The 16,916-nt window shown below is 43.6% G+C and overlaps 1 protein-coding gene across 2 annotated transcripts in view; it reads left to right on the top strand.

Annotated features, from left to right (window-relative positions):
• Positions 1-1,821: 1,821 nt before the first annotated feature.
• LZTR1 (leucine zipper like post translational regulator 1) overlaps positions 1,822-16,916 on the top strand; it is a 50,438-nt gene continuing 35,343 nt past the window's right edge. For both annotated transcript variants that reach the window (XM_075835717.1, XM_075835709.1), the window contains exons 1-6: positions 1,822-2,279; positions 3,400-3,462; positions 7,280-7,336; positions 7,570-7,649; positions 8,254-8,362; positions 10,313-10,396. In XM_075835717.1, coding sequence (XP_075691832.1) covers positions 2,131-2,279; positions 3,400-3,462; positions 7,280-7,336; positions 7,570-7,649; positions 8,254-8,362; positions 10,313-10,396 — 542 coding nt within the window. In that variant the 5' untranslated portion in view covers positions 1,822-2,130. The remainder of the gene's footprint in view (positions 2,280-3,399; positions 3,463-7,279; positions 7,337-7,569; positions 7,650-8,253; positions 8,363-10,312; positions 10,397-16,916) is intronic.

Here is a 16,916-nt window from a genome sequence, read left to right as displayed (position 1 = left end):
ATCCACCACTAGTTGTGGAATGACGAGACGATCCCGGATCCTGTAAGGAGAGGACACCACATTATTCACACGATTACGATCCAAATAAGATAACTGCACAATCCTCTAATCCACAGCTAAACCCTCACTGGGGGCCCCGGCCGTAGCTTCAAGGGCCCAACTATCGTCTTCTATCGTGCCTCTTCAACCATAATCCTGGAACAAGGTGCCAGCCGGGAGACTGAACTCCCTCGCCACCCCAAGAGGCCGGCCTTCTCCAATACGCACCACAGGGGGCTCTGGCATGCCTACCCCAGCATAACTCCCATCAACTTGCCTGCCACAGACTGTTGACGACTCCCTCCTCGTGGCATCTGACATGGATGAGCGTCCCTGTTTCCTCTCTGCCTCCTGTCTGGGTGCACCCCTCCTCCGCCCAGACACACAAAGCGCAGGGCTTGGAATCCATCTCCTTCGAACAGGCCGCACAGGACTTGGGCTCAGCCTAACCAGAAGCCTGGAAATGCGTGCCGGCTTTGTACTTAACTCCACCGCCCACTACATCCCGGACACCAGGGCCGCCAGCCAAGCTGCTCCCAAGCTGCTAAAGCCCGAATACTTTGCGCTTCTGCCAAACTCTGCCCAATGATGTCAGGCGCTACGTTTCCCCTCACGGTCAAGCCGCTGCTCCCCTGACGTTCTGCTGTTCCGGAGCTCACAGGACTTTGTAAACACACAGTAGGCTTACTTAGGGGTTATGGGTGAGGGTTGGGAAGTTTAAAAAAAAAAAAGGTGTCTCATGGCGGAAAACTCCTTTTAAGACACTTTAAAATCTTACTTTTCGGTTAATTGAAGGGTTGCTGCCTATAAGTCACTACTTCAGACAGATCTAAAGTCAGGGTAGTCAACTACAAAAAAAAATATAGCAGAAAAAAATTATTTTACGACACCAACGGCTTAAAGGGGTTGCCCAGTTTAGGAAACCATTTTCATATACCCTATTAGAGAATTCTGTTAAAAGAGAGGGGGTCCTCTGGTCAGGATCCACATCTTTAGGCCTCTATGGAGGATCTGTCCTGTCCTAAATTACATAGCCAACCCATTGATTTGAATGTGTAATGTGTACAGCTCATCCCTTGGGGTCCCAACAGGGGGACACTTTGAGATCAGTTTATCGTCAAAGGACCTTTAAAACAAGTAGGAATTGTCCAAAGTGTTCAACCCCTTTAATATTTGTGTGCATGGCTGAAAATGATGCAGATGTGAACCTCATGTGAACCGCATGCAACATCTCCTCAACCAAAAAAATGTTGAGCAGCTAATATAAGGCTATGTTTACATTTAAGTTTTTTTCTCCTAGATTCAGTGTATATGTCAGGAAATGTTCCTGACATTTATGCCAAACATGTACCTAGGAGGTTATAATGGGATTGAAGTATGCCAAATAAAGCGTCCTTTTGGCATATACGGTATTTGGACTGTATGCGTGGGCATACCATTTTTTCTGTATGGAAAAGAATACGCTAATGCGGGTTTCTATACCGATGGCTGTTGCAAAATAAAAACGCATATGTATAAAAAGCTCAAGGCTGGTGCAAATAAACAGTCTTTATAAAAAATGAACATGAGCCCTGAGAAATGTTTCCAGTATTGAGACATTTCTCAAATGAATGACAGTTCTTAAAAACCTGATTAATGATTGAACAATATACATCTAATAACCTGTAGGCAGTATAGTGATGGTTTGTTTTTAAAACACTAGATGTCGCTGCAGTACAATACTTGCCACTTTACCATAGAGTTGCGTGGTTGGATAGATAGTCTGGGACGTTCTGTAATTTTTCTTCTCGTTGTTACCGCTGTCTTCCTGTCACCAAGTGGTCTCGCCGCTCTTGTGACTTAGTTCTCTTCCTGGTGTAGTTTATTGAACCTAGTAATGGCTTCTACGCCCCCCGGTGCCGGCGTTATGTGCCCGACAGTCGTGTACCCAGTAGTGGCCTGGCAGTAGGAATGCATTAACCCCGCATACGGGGCTATATTGACCAATGGCTGAGCTGTGAGAAGTGAAGGCAGAGTAGTGGCTGGCACCACCCTATACATTGTATAATATACAGTGTCGGTACGTTTAGCTATCCTGTAGTCTATGCCTCAATGGCGTGCAAGTCCAAGGTGGCCCCCAGTGTAGACTTCGATCACAGCTGCTCTGACAGTGTTGAGTACTTGACTCTGAATTTCGGGCCCTTTGAAAGTGTTCACCGCTGGAGGAGGCTGCTGCCCTGTGATGAGTTTGTGGGGGCCAGGTAAGCCAAGGAGCCAGTCACCCCACATACGTAGCGCGGGCAAGTTTAGGAAAAATGGTGCAAGCGGCGTGCGGTTTATTGATGAAGGCGTGCGCCGTTTGGAGATGTATCCGAGGGGCGAGGCTTCACAGCTCACAATGGTGGCGTTTTGCGTCGTCTTTTGTCCTACGTGTATCAGCAGTGCAGGGGTGTAAGTGTATCGTGGGTCATGCGTTGTCCCAAATATATTATGTAGTGAGCGCCATTTATAATAATTTGGGAGAATTAAAGGGAACAGGTCTATAGGTTTGGGCCACTGAACCACCAGCATGTGGTTATGGAGCTGCCGTATGGGTTAATTTTTCATCGTTGATAACAGACTGCAACATTGCCCGGCCCTCCAGTGTAACTTCCTGTTCATTCCAAGGCTCATTTTAGAGGGCCGCAATAATGTCCTATAGTGATGTAAATACCATTCAGTAGAACCACGGAGCATCTATATGTTACATCTGTATAGATGAATGCAATGCACTCGGCAGAATATCAATCGCTCCATCTGTCAGTGTGAAAATCTGTCAGAAACCAAAAAATTGGCCACACTGGAAAATGATGAAAAACACCATAGAAATAATGGATTTAATCAATCGGATTGTGTGTACGAGCCCTAAAGTGCGCGTAACCCTGTCCGCTCTCCTGACATGTCTGATTTTGTAAATACTTGCACGTGTGAAATAACAATGCTGGAACATCTTTTCTTAGAACTCTGCCTTGTGCCGTCCCTCTGTTATTCCTCCTGGATACAGTATGTATAAATAAACTGACAACTGGTTCTTACCATTCCCCTTGTCCAAGGTGTCATACGCACTCTGACACTTTACAGTGAGTGCTAGAAGTGACCGTTTGTGTAGGGAAACGCCCTAACGACAAGAAGTATGGTAACACTTGGTTGTCAATTTTATTCATACGTTTCCAGGAGGAATAACAGAGGAACAGCACAATGCAGAGGTCCAAGAAAAGATGCTCCAGAATTGTTATTTCCTGGGGAATGCAAGTAGTTACTAAAACAGATGTGTCAGGAGAGGTGACCGGTCCTCTATAAATATGTACAGTACAAATATTCGTGTTTTGTTCTGTTTTACAGACGGAGTAAACATACTGTTGTAGCTTACAAGGACGCCATTTACGTCTTTGGCGGTGATAACGGGTAAGTGGTGGAATTCCTTTAATTGTTTTAAATTTATTAGTTCTCTGTAAGTCAATGCGAAATTTTGGAAACTTATCATGTGACAGAACTACTTGTGGCCGGACCATACCGAGAAGAAGCGCAGTAGATGTGATATGTATTGTCTCCCGCCATTCGTTCACTGTGATCACACTAAAATGTAGGCAAGACCCCGATCAGCTTTTCCTCAACTTTGAAGTAAATTATTTTATTTCTCTCGTTTTTTTTGATAGATTATAATCAGATACCTAAACATTCTAGTTATAAAACTGAATTCATTTTTTTTTTTTTGCTCTGGTTTTCACCATTATTATATGTTTTATGTTTCTACATAGATAGGTAAGGCCTCGTGCACACGACCGTAGCCGTGTGCACGGCCGTGATTTTCGGGTCGGGCGGCTGCGGACTGTCAGCCGCGGGCCGCCCGCAAATCGTACGACATGCACATGGCCGCCGTCATTGTTTTCAATGAGCCCGGACCGCAGAAGATGTCCGTAATAGGACATGCCCGTTCTTTCTGCGGTGCGGGTTCCCGGGCCATGCACGGACCGTAAAAACTACGGTCGTGTGCATGGCCCCATAGAAAAGAATGGGGCCGCAATTCTCCCGTGGATTTTCGGGGGAATTGCGGCCGCAAAAACACGTTCGTGTGCATGGGGCCTTAGAGTTCTTAGTAGTTTGTTTGCCAAACTCTGGCTCTATTTGACTTTATCCCACGTGCGGATTCTTCAGGCCATCTACTAAAATGTTTTTCTTCAAAAAACATAATAAATAAATCTTGGCCTTCATTTGGAAAATACAAAAATAAAACATTACATTGAAGTAAATGGGATTTTTAGAAATCCGTACACAAGGCTGATAAAATCTACTCCAGCTCATAGGCGTATTTTCGAAACGTTTATTGAGATGTCAATGGGAAAAATCGGTCTGTAAAACGCCTTTTTACTATGCCTATTTTTACAAGACTTTATTTAATTCAGCAGCATAAAAATACACCTCGTATGAACTACGCAGCATTTTTTCATTGAAAACAATGGGAAGCTGTTTGCAGTCATATTTCAAGTGCATTTCGGACCGTAATCCAAGCATTTTAAGCTCCGAAAGACGCCTGAATATATGCAGTGTGAACCTGGCCCGGTTCCTGGAGCCAAATCATGTCACTTGGCCGATTGCTTAAAGAGGCTGTGTCACCACATTATAAGTGTCCTATCTCCTACATAAGGAGATTGGCGCTATAATGTAGGTGACAGTAATGCTTTTTATTTAGAAAAACGATCTATGTTCACCACGGCCTCATGCGCACAAACGTATTTTTTTCCTCCCGTAAATACGGGTCCTTGGTCACACGTATTCGACCCGTATTGCACCAGTATTTACGGATCCGTGCCCGTAAATACGGGTCCGGTGTCACCCGTATTCCACCCATATTTACGGGCACGTTTTCGCTGCAAAATTGCACTGCACTAATCGGCAGCCCCTTCTCTCTATCAGTGCAGGATAAAGAGAAGGGACAGCCCTTTCCGCAGTAAAAGTAATTCATACTTACCCGGCCGTTGTCTTGGTGACGCGTCCCTCTTTCGACTTCCAGCCCGACCTCCCTGGATGACGCGGCAGTCCATGTGACAGCTGCAGCCTATGATTGGCTGCAGCGGTCACATGGGAAGAAACGGCATCCCAGGAGGCCGGACTGGAGGAAGAAGCAGGGAGTTCTGGGTAAGTATGAACGTCTTTTTTTTTTTTTTTTTACAGCTTTATCTATATTGTGATCGGCAGTCACTGTCCAGGGTGCTGAAAGAGTTACTGCTGATCGTTTAACTCTTTCAGCACCCTATACAGTGACTATCCCCTGACATCGCCTAGCAACGCTCCCGTAATTACGGGTGCACACACGTAGTCACCAGTAATTACGGGAGCCCCATAGACTTCTATGGGCCTGCCCGTGCCATAATTACGGCCTGAAATAGGACATGTTCTATATTTTTCAACGGCACGGGGAGGTACACGTGGCCAATAGAAGCGGCGTATTTACGTTCGTGTGCATGAGGCCTTAGGAGCGATTTTAGCTTTATGCTAATTAGTTTCTTAATGCCCAAGTGGGCGTGTTTTACTTTAGACCAAGTGGGCGTTGTGGAGAGAAGTGTATGATGCTGACCAATCAGTGTCATACACTTCTATCTATTCATTTACACAGCGCACAGTGACACTGCGTTGTTCACTGTGCTGTCTTATACTGACATATTAACATTACTGAAGTGTTTAGACAGTGACTAGACATTCCTTCCAGCCAGGTCGGGATGTCTATTCACAGTCCCTGCACTTCATTAATGTTTGTTTGGTACTTACAGCAGAGCAAGCGTAATGTCGCTGTAACCTGTCATTTACAGTGAGATCTCACGAGATTACGCTTGCTCTGCTGTAAGTACCACAGAAACGTTAATGAAGTGCCGGGATTGTGAATAGACATCCCGTACTGGCTGGAAGGTATGTCTAGTCACTATCTAAACACTTCAGTATCGTTAATATGTCAGTATAAGGGTATGTTCACACAATTAACAAAATAAGTCTGAAAATACGGAGCTGTTTACAAGGGAGCAACTTGCGTTTTTCACTGCGTTTTTTACGGCCATTTTTGGAGCTGTTTTCAATAGTCTAAGAGAAAACGGCTCCAAAAACATCCCAAGAAGTGTCCTGCACTTCTTTTGACGAGCCGTCATTTTACGCTCCGTATTTTGACAGCGACGCGTAAAAGGACAGCTCGTCTGCACAGAACATCGTAAGACCCATTGCAAGCAATGGGCAGATGTTTGCCGACGTATTGGAGCCGTCTTTTCAGGTGTAATTCGAGGCGTAAAATGCCTCCATTACATCTGAAGAGGTCGTGTGAACATACCCTAAGACAGCACATAGCGAACAACGCAGTGTCACTATGCGCTGACCATGAATGGAGAGGAGTGCATGACGCTGATTGATCACTGATTGGTCAGCGTCATACACTCCTCTGTACAACGCCCACTTGGTCTAAAGTAAAAACACGCCCAGTTGAGCATTAAGAAAGCTCATTAGCATAAATCTAAAATCGCTTCTAACATGGTAAAAATAGATCGTTTTTCGAAATAAAAAGCATTACTGTCACCTACATTATAGCGCCGATCACATTATGTAGAAAATAAGGCACTTAGAATGTGGTGACAGAGCCTCTTTAACCATTTCACTGACACAGATGTATGTAATATGTTATGACTTTAAACACTTTCCACAAATAGAATATAAGGACTAGAGCTCAGATCTTTGTCAAATTTAAGGCCAATATCACCCAAATAGCAAAATGGGACAGGATAAACTACAGCTCGTCTAGCAATAAACGTGACCTTATACAGCTATGTCGATGTAAAAATAAAAGGCTGTTTGTCTATGAATTTGAAAAGGCAAAAAACAAAATACTTCTCAACAATTATCGCACCTACATTTCCATCAGTAAAAGGGGTAAATGACAAACTTTGCTGCATACAGCATCTCCTCCTTAGGGCATGTTCACACGTGATGTTTTATTTTTTTATTTGTCGTTCTTGGTAAATGACAGGAAAATCGAACTGTAATTTTTACCAAAAAAATACAAACCCAAAAACCGTGACAAGGTCACTGGCAACAAACATTGGTGTATCGTGTACTGGATGAAAGAAGTAGAGTTATAAGGGGGCCCACATAAACCTGGAGCCGGCCCTAGTCAGGGCTACTGTATGTGCAGTTTATGATGGGTAAATGGGAATATATGAATTAATCTATTGCTTATTATCAACAGGAAGAACATGTTAAATGACTTGCTGAGATTTGATGTGAAAGACTGCTCCTGGTGCAGGTACAGAGCAGCCCATGACAAGAGTTATAATAACCAGGTTTCACTGTTCAATATTGAATGTAGAAGTGTCTACAGAAGTATGAGACTGGCTACATCTCAAACAGCATGGGAAATGTCAAATCTGTTTTTGGTATAAAATACTGATCAAGGCAGGAGTGTTTTCTGAATGATAGGTTTTTCATATGCACAGCACTATAGTGTATATAACATATATTGTCTCGTGCTTTGAACAGGGCTTTTACGACAGGGACTCCGCCAGCACCAAGATATCACCATTCTGCAGTGGTCTACGGAAGTAGTATGTTTGTGTTTGGTAAGTAACATGGAATTGGAGAAATACGATTTCCAGAGTTTATTGGAACTTCTGGAAAAGATTTCTGACTAGTAATTCTAGATCTCGATCTTGTCTAACTTTTTACACTGGGCGATAATCGCCCTAAAGATCATTAGAACAAACTTTCGCAAGCATTATCCAGTGTAAACGTGTGCAGTGATTCTTGGGCACGAATCGCACACAAAGTTTTGGTGCGATTTCTTGAGCTAAAAACAGTAGTGGACACAAAGGAAATGAGATGCTTTACACTTTTGTTTATACCTTTCATTCCTTTTGGATCCACTTCTGGCTTTGACTAAAGAAAACTCAGACAAAAACTGCATCAAAACTGTGTGTAATTCTGACCTTCTAGTGTTCACAAAGCTCAAGCCATAGGCAGCCTGCGGTGGGTGTTCGTGTGCCCTGAAGAAATGAAACACTGATCTACAATTGGCTCTTTGCATGCAGTGTGTTTTAAAAGTTGAAAATGTATATTTCTTTTCTTTTTCATCATATAGATTTTAGTCCGTTTGACAATTGTAACCAACTAGTAATGGAAACAACTATCCTCAGTCTAACTAGTGTTGTCTCTTTTTATTACCAGGCGGCTATACTGGAGACATCTATTCCAATTCCAATCTGAAGAATAAGAATGATCTCTTTGAGTACAAGTTTGGGACTGGTCTCTGGACAGAATGGAAAATTGAAGGAAGGTTAGTAAGTATTTAAGAAAACACAGAACCTGTAAAGCTCAGTCACACATGTACCTATTTCTAATTTAAAACAAAAAATCTTACCATTATAAATACATGAGTGGTAATTTATTAATTATTTAAAACTTGCGTAGAAAAGTCGTGAATGTATCAATACTGGCAATTTGCTCCAAAGATCGCGACATTTGATCCATTTGCACTGCCCATGTCACACTACCCAAAAAGTGGATGGGGCCTGCCATAGCCCGACAAATCTAGTATAATTTACGGCAAAGACTGGCAGAAATTATAGTGAAAATATGCACCAGTTCATCGCTGGCGTAGATTTCCCTTTCAGGCACATGGACAGCCTGAGATGCGCCTAATTTAATAAAAGGCGTGCGGCTCTTAATAAATTATGTGCCTCCTACTCCAGTTATGATTCCCCAGTCTTAATAAATACCCCCAAACGGAGATTGCACTGTCCACTGACTTCCTAAGGGTTAGGGCCTTAGGAAGTCACATCAGCGTTGGCTTTCCGTTCCACGTTTCCGTTGGGTGACCCCCGCAACGGAAAATCAAACTGAAACCACAGCTTCCGTTTCCTTCACCATTGATATCATTGCTAATGGTTTCCGTTTGTCACCATTCCGGCAGGTTTAGGTTTTTCCGACGGAATCAATAGCGCAGTCGACTGCGCTATTGATTCCGTCATAGCGGTCTAACTGGCTCCCATGTTTTGTCCATTCCGACCATTCCACTGTCTGCCATATGTAGCTGTGTTGCATTTAAAGGGGTTGCCTAGTTTAGAAAACCCATTTTCACATAATGGTTACAAAAAGCGTAGATTCCTCTGGAGGATCGGTCCTGCATTACACAGACAAGCACTTGATATTAATGGGTGCTGTTTAATTTGTCTTCCGGGTCCACATGGGATGGAAACATTAAAACTTCCATTTACATTGGGTAATCTTTGTGAGTATGCAAACTGTATGGGTATGAACAATCACTAATACGATCGTCCGTCCCCATAGAGTTTGCATTACTGTTACGCAAGAGGGATGTGCTGCCGACAAAGCGTAATTTTTAAGACTGCATAGAATATGCGATCGACGTTTGCTCGTTAGTCAGCTGATCTTTGGGCATGTTTAAACTGGGCAATGACTGGTACCGAACGTTTGTAAGCATGTTCTGCAGATCAACGGCCCATGTTAAAGGCGTTGTGCAGTGTAAACATGTGCAGCGATCAAATGACGAACGATAATTTGTTGATTGCATCTTTTAGGCCTTATTATTGAAACAACGGCCGTCACACGAAACGATAAAATTCAATGTGGCCGTTCACACGGCTGTTGTTTCAGCGGACCGTGTGAAGGGTCCCTGTGAAAATAGGACATGTCCTATTTTTTCACACATCCCTGCATAGACTCTAGTCTATGGGGAATGCGTGATATTGCGTCCCGCAGAGCATGAATGCACCTCGGACGTGAAAAACTGCAGTTTTTCACGGCCGAGATGCGCAACGACCATGTGACTCTAGCCTTAGGATAACATAAAATGAATAGTTTGTAGGCCGTACATCCACGCATGTAAACCGACATCTGCCTGTCTTTTGTAGTGAAGGCAGCAGAGGAGGAGACGGGCGATCACATGTAACGAAGAACCACGCAATTGTTTCAACATATAAATGCAGGCCTAAATGATGTGCCATATCTGCTCTAGTTATGGGTAATTTGTCTGCCCATGTAAAAGGACTCTCACTATACAATAGATCATCAGTGACTGACCTTTTGTCCTTTTCTTAATCTTTATTTTTTTAAGTCACAAAATACTGAGATTTGGTAAAAGACATGACATGAGAATGAACATTTCAATATCAGTACAGTATCTCTGCAGTATAGTTTGACAAAAGGAAAATTCTAATATTCAACATCTTAAGACAATCTCTTGCCTGATGTCCTTTTCTTTCAGATTACCAGTGGCCCGGTCAGCACATGGAGCTACGGTATACGATGATAAGCTGTGGATCTTTGCTGGATATGATGGAAATGCAAGGTATGCAAACTACTTAACCAGTGTTTAGTATAAATGAAATGGTATAACAGGGACAGTGTCCCATACCAAAATACAAAAACACCAAGGGTGCAAAATCAGCTGATGATTAGAAGCAGAAGGCAAAGTACACCTTGTTAACCCCTTCCCGACATTTGCCGTACATGTACGTCATGGAAAGCATTGACTTCCCGCAAAATGCCGTATATGTACGTCAAATGTTTGGCACCGGCTCAGAAGCTGAGTCGGTGCCATCATCACCGGATCTCAGCTGTATCTTACAGCTGACATCCGACTGTAACGGCGGGGACCGAAATTAGCTTCGATCCCCGCCATTAACCCCTTAAGTGCAGCGCTCAAACGCGATCGCTGCACTTAAGGTGTTTGCAGCTCATCGGAGCCCCAGCAATGAAATTGCCGGGGTTCCGGTGGCTGCAATGGCAACCGGAGGCCTAATACTGGCCTCCCGGTCTGCCTAGCACCGAAGCCGGTCAAGATCCGCCCGGCGGCGGAGCCTGATCGGCTTCCGTAGCTGCCGGCAAGATGGTGCCGGGTCAGGAGCTGATCCGGCGTCATCAGCGGTGGATGTCAGCTGTACTGTACAGCTGACATCCACCTGTAACGGCAGGAACCGGAGCTAGCTCCGATCCCTGCCATTAACCCCTTCGATGCAGCAATCGAAAGCGATTGCTGCATCGTAGCGGTTACTAGCAGATCGCCAGCCCTGACAGGCAATCGGGACTGGCGACTGCTGTTATGGCAACAGGAGACACAATGGTCTCCTGCTCTGCCATTACGGAAGCCTATTAGGCCCCGCCGGGAGGCGAAGCCTAATCGGCTTGCTGTCAGTGAATGACTGACAGATCTAATACATTGCACTACATAGGTAGTGCAATGTATTAGAAAAAAAAAAAAAGCTGACCGTTGGACCTTCAAGTCCCCTAGTGGGACTTGAAGAAAAGTGTAAAAAAAGTATAAAAAAGTGTAAAAAAAAGTGCAAAAAATAAAAGTTTGAAAACAATAAAAGTTTCAAGTAATCAAATAAAACACAATCCCCCTTTTACTCTTATCAAGTCCTTTATTATTGAAAAATAATAATAAACCATATGTATTTGGTATCGCCACGACCGTAACGACCTGAGGTATCAAAATATTGTATTATTTATTGCACGCGGTGAACAGCGTAAAAAAAAACTAAAAAAAAACGTTACCAGAGTTTCTGTTTTTTAGTCACTTTGCCCATACAAATATTAGAATAAAAAGTGATCAAAAAGTCGCACGTATCCAAAAATGGTACCTATAAAAACTATAGCTCGTCCCGCAAAAAACAAGCCCTCATACAACTCCGTCGACAAAAAAATTAAAACGTTATGGTTCTCACAACTTTGCGACAGAAAAAAAATACATTCTTTTTACAAAAGTAATTTTATTGTGAAAAAAGTTGTAAAACATAAAAAAATGCTATAAATTAGGTATCGCCAGAATCGTACTGACCCACAGAATAAAGTTAACATGTAATTTATAACGCATGGTGAACGCTGTATAAAAAAAACGAAAAAAGCTGTGCCAGAATTGCGTTTTTTTGTTTACCTGGCATCCCAAAAAATAGGATAAAAGGTGATCAAAAAGTCGCATGTACCCCAAAATGGTACCAATAATAACTACAGCTCGTCCCGCAACAAACCAGCCCCCATACCGCTACGTCTATGAAAAATAAAATTAGTTATGGCTCCAATAGGTCAGGAAATAAAAAAATATGCAGTTGTGCCCGAGGGGAACATTTCTTCTGTTTGAAGAGACGATTTATCAAGGACCTAAAATTAGGGAACCAGGAAAGGGAGGGCCCAAACATATCCGCTGGAAGCGACGGTGCCCGTATTATACCAGGACAACACTTCCTAGCAAAATTCCTCAAACTACAAAGGTGCAGAGTGTGGATCAAAAGGGGGATAAGAAATTACACCATTTATTAGTGCGACACTGGCCTGTGCGGAAAGGATTGCTTCACAGCGTAACACACATCTATGGATTATTATTTTTTTTTCATACCTGGCTATGCCCCTTATATACTCCGCCCCGCTTACATGTACCCCCACATTATAAAACACCAGCAATACTCAAACAAATATAGTACCAAGCAAAATCCGCTCTCCAAAAGCCAAATGGTGCTCCCTCGGCTCTGAACCCTACAGCGTGCCCAAACAGCAGTTTCCTTCAACATATATGGCATCGTCATACCCGGGAGAACCCTTTTAGCAATTTTTGGGGTGTGTGTCTCCAGCGTCATAAGCTGGGCATGACATATTTGCCACTGAATGGCATATCTAGGGAAAAATATAAATTTTTAATTTGCACCATCCGCAGTGCATTCATTTATGGAAAAGACCTGTGGGGTGAAAATCCTCACTACACCTCTTAATAAATGCCTTGAGGGGTGCAGTTTCCATAATGGGGTCACTTCTCAGGGGTTTCTTTTTATTATTTCACATCTGAGCCTCTGCAGTTGTGAACCAATACTTTGTAAATCGCCAAATTAGGCCTCCACTCCGCATGGTACTCTTCACTCCTGAGCCCTGTCATATGTCCAGACAAAAGATTAGGGCCACATGTAGGGTGTTTCTAAAACCGGGAAACACCGCATAATAATTAGAGGGCTGTCTTGTTATGGTGGCACAAGCCGGGCACCACATATTGGCATATCTATGGAAGAAAATCCCATTTTCACTCTGCAACATCGAGTGAACACTAATTTCTACAAAACACCTGCAGGGTTAAAATGCTTACTACACCCCTTGGTAAATGCATTGAGGGGTGTCGTTTCCAAAATGGGGTCACTTCTGGGGGGTTTCCACTGTTTTGGGCCCACAGGCGCCCAGAAACCAATCCAGCAACATCTGCACTCCAAATGGCGGTCCTTTCCTTCTGAGCCCTGCCGTTTGCCCAAACAGCAGTTTATGACCACATATGGGGTATTGCCGTACTCGGGAGAAATTGCTTTACAAATTTTGGGTTCTTTTTTTCCTTTTATTTGTTGAGAAAATGAAAAAATTTCCGCTAAAGCTACGTCTTATTGAAGAAAAAGGACTGTTTTTATTTTCACTGCCTAATTCTAATAAATTCTATGAAACGTCTGTGGGGTCAAAATGCTTACTACACCCCTAGATGAATTCCTCAAGAGGTGTAGTTTCCTAAATGGAGTCCCTTTTTGGGCGTTTTCATTGTTTTGTCCCCTCAGGGGCTTTGCAAATGCGACGTGGCCTCCGCAAACCATTCCTGCTAAATTTGAGCTCCAAAAGCCAAACGGCGCTCTTTCCCTTCTAAGCCCTGCCGTGTGTCCAAATATCCATTTATTACCACATGTGGGATAGTGTTTTACTCGGGAGAAATTGCTTTACAAATTTTGTGATGCTTTTTCTCCTTTAGTCCTTGTGGAAATGAGAAAAAAAATCGCTAAACCTACATTTTCTTTGAAGAAATGTTGATTTTAATTTTCACGGCCTACTTCCAATAATTTCTGTAAAAAACCTGTGCGGTCAAAATGCTCACTATACACCTAGATAATTTCCTTGAGGTGTCTAGTTTCCCAGATGGGGTCACTTTTGGGGGATTTTCACTGTTTTGGCACCGCAAGAGCCCTTCAAACCTGACATGGTGCCTAAAATATATTCTAACAAAAATAAGGCCCCAAAATCCACCAGGTGCTCCTTTGCTTCTGAGGCCGGTGCTTCATTCCAGTAGCACGCTACGGCCACATGTGGGATATTTCCTAAAACTGCAGAAACTGGGCAACAAATATTGAGTTGCATTTCTCTGGTAAAACCTTCTGTGTTATAAAAAAAATTGTATTAAAAATTTATTTCTGCAAAAAAATATGAAATTTGTAAATTTCACCTCTACTTTGCTTTAATTCCTGTGAAATGTGTAAAGGGTTAAGACATTTTCTAAATGCTGTTTTGAATACTTTGAGGGGTGAAGTTTTTAAAATGGGGTGACTTTTTGGGGGTTTCTAATATATAAGGCCCTCAAAACCACTTCACAACTGAACTGGCCCCTGTAAAAATAGCCTTTTGAAATTTTCTTGAAAATGGGAGAAATTGCTGCTAAAGTTCTAAGCCTTGTGAGGTCATAGAAAAATAAAAGGATGTTCAAAAAACGATGCCAATCTAAAGTAGACATATGGGTGATGTTAATTAGCAACAATTTTGTGTGGTATAATTGCCTGTCTTACAAGCAGATACATTTAAATTGAGAAAAATGCTAATTTTTGCAATTTTTCACAATATTTTCGTGTTTTTCACAATTAAATACTGAATGTATCGACCAAATTTTACCACTATCTTAAAGTCCAATGTGTCACGAGAAAACAATCTCAGAATCGCCCGGATAGGTGAAAGCATTTCAACGTTATTACCACATAAAGTGAAACATGTCAGATTTGAAAAATGAGGCTCTGTCAGGAAGGTCAAAAGTGGCTAAAGAGGGAAGGGGTTAAAAGAAGGAGATTGAACATAACACACATCTGAATCTTTTATTGCACCACTGCACAACAAGAACTTACATTGAAGAGGGACACCAGCTTGAACCTCTAGTAACTAAATGATCTTGGTGCCCCTGGAATGGGGTAGTCGTTCACGTCTGGCAAGTTTAAAGGCTATGTATACCATTGACAAGGAAAAAATAATTTTCTCGTTCGTCTCATTGGGGGACACAGACTATGGGAACATGCTGTTGCCATTAGGAGACGTGACACTAAGAGGAAAAATAAGTGTTGGCCCTTCCTACATTATATACTCTTCCTACAGGCACTGAGTTATTCGGTCTCCGCTTAGTGTCCGTAGGAGGCAGACACCCCTGCTGGTTCAGCAGACTGTCTATGCTTTTTTTTTTTTTTTCTTCCAGCAGGGTAACACAGTCGATCTGTATCATTCTGCAATCCTTTGGACCACTGCATTGACTCTTTCTCCGGGTCTTCCTTTGAGGCTGCTGGCTTTGCTTCCGCATGGGTAAGAGCCTTTACTGAATGGGCTCGCCAACTCCATCATGGTCTCCTTTTAGGGGCACCCACTGAAGATCTGGTGAATCTCTCTCCCCACCTGTCAGACGCTGCTAAAAATCTTTGCGAAGACTCCCTGCATGCGGGTCGCCTTTTGGCTTGCTTCTCTACCATAGTCGCCGGACGGCATGGCTGAATTACTTGTCTGCTGACACTTCTAAACGCTTCATGACGGCTCTTACCTTCATTGGCTCCCGTCTTTTTGGAGCCCGATTTAAATTATCTCCAAAGCAACAGTTCGGAAAAGCACTCGCCTGCCTCAAACTAAGTCTCGTTGTTCTCCTAATCCCAAGAAGCCGGGACCTCATTTTTTTTCTTGTAATTTCCTTGGCCCACAAACATCCGGGCAGCAGTCTGACCGGGACTCTAAGAACAGACTTTCTTACAAGCCCTGTTCCTCGTGGCGCTCCTGCCCTCAGGCTACTATGTCTGCTGCGGGCAAAACCAGTTCCGCCTGAAGGTGCGAGGCACAAGGGGATGGGGCAGACTTCTACTCATCCAAGATGTCTGGCTTTCTCACATCTCGGACGCCTGGGTGCGGGAAATAGTCTCCTCATTTGTACATCTTCTGCCTGCCAGGTACTTCCAGTCCACACCCATCCTTCACCTGCCAGGGCAGATGCCTTTTTTCAAGTAATAGACTCTCTTGAGTCAAGGAGTCATTGTCCCTGTTTCTCCAGGCCATGAGTTTTGCTGCAAACACTTTTTTTGTTGTCCCCAAAAGGGACTGTTCAGATTGTCCCATTCTGGACCTAAAACAAGATCTGTCGTCTCCGCATGGAGTCCCACAGGTTGGTTCGCCCTCATAGAAGAGGGAGATTTCCTCTCCCCAGTGGACATCGGGGACGTGTACCTGCACGCCCCCATTTGCTTGTCCCACCAGCGCTTCCTAGGATTAGCAGATCTCCCTCACCTCTATCCGTTTGTGGCCTTCCCGTTTGGCCTGTCGACGGCCCTGCAATTTTTCACAAAGAATCATTCTGTGATCATGGTGATTCTTTATTCCAGAGAGATTTCAGTCGCCCCTTATCTGGATGATATCCTCATCAAGTCCCAGCCCCATGACTCATTTAAGATGGATTGTCAACCAATCTGAATCCTGCCTGACTTTCTGTCGGAGACACTTTGCTGGGAATGGTCTTTGACACAGACTCATGTCGGTTGTTCCTTCCTCCAGAGAAACTGTCCACCCTGCAGCAAAGAGTCTGTGCTCTGCGACGAGGCTCTCCCACCTCCCGCCGCTTTTGTATGAAAGTTGGACCATGGTGGCTTATATTGAGGCCATTCCAGAGGACGATCCCTTCCAGGCGGTACCACACTCTGAATTCCCTAGACTGCCAAAACCTTCTTCCCTTGACCATCCACTGGTCTCTTCTCTGGTGGCTCTCTTCTCTCTGGCGATCTATCTGGGCCACTCCATTCTCCTGCTCTGCTCCACCTATCGGCCCCTGACTCAGTCTTGGGATCTGA

This window comes from Rhinoderma darwinii, chromosome 1 (genome assembly GCF_050947455.1).
Source record: "Rhinoderma darwinii isolate aRhiDar2 chromosome 1, aRhiDar2.hap1, whole genome shotgun sequence".
NCBI classification, from domain to species: domain Eukaryota; kingdom Metazoa; phylum Chordata; class Amphibia; order Anura; family Rhinodermatidae; genus Rhinoderma; species Rhinoderma darwinii.
The sequence above is the reverse complement of the archived record's forward strand: the minus strand, read 5'-3'. Positions and strand labels throughout refer to the sequence as shown.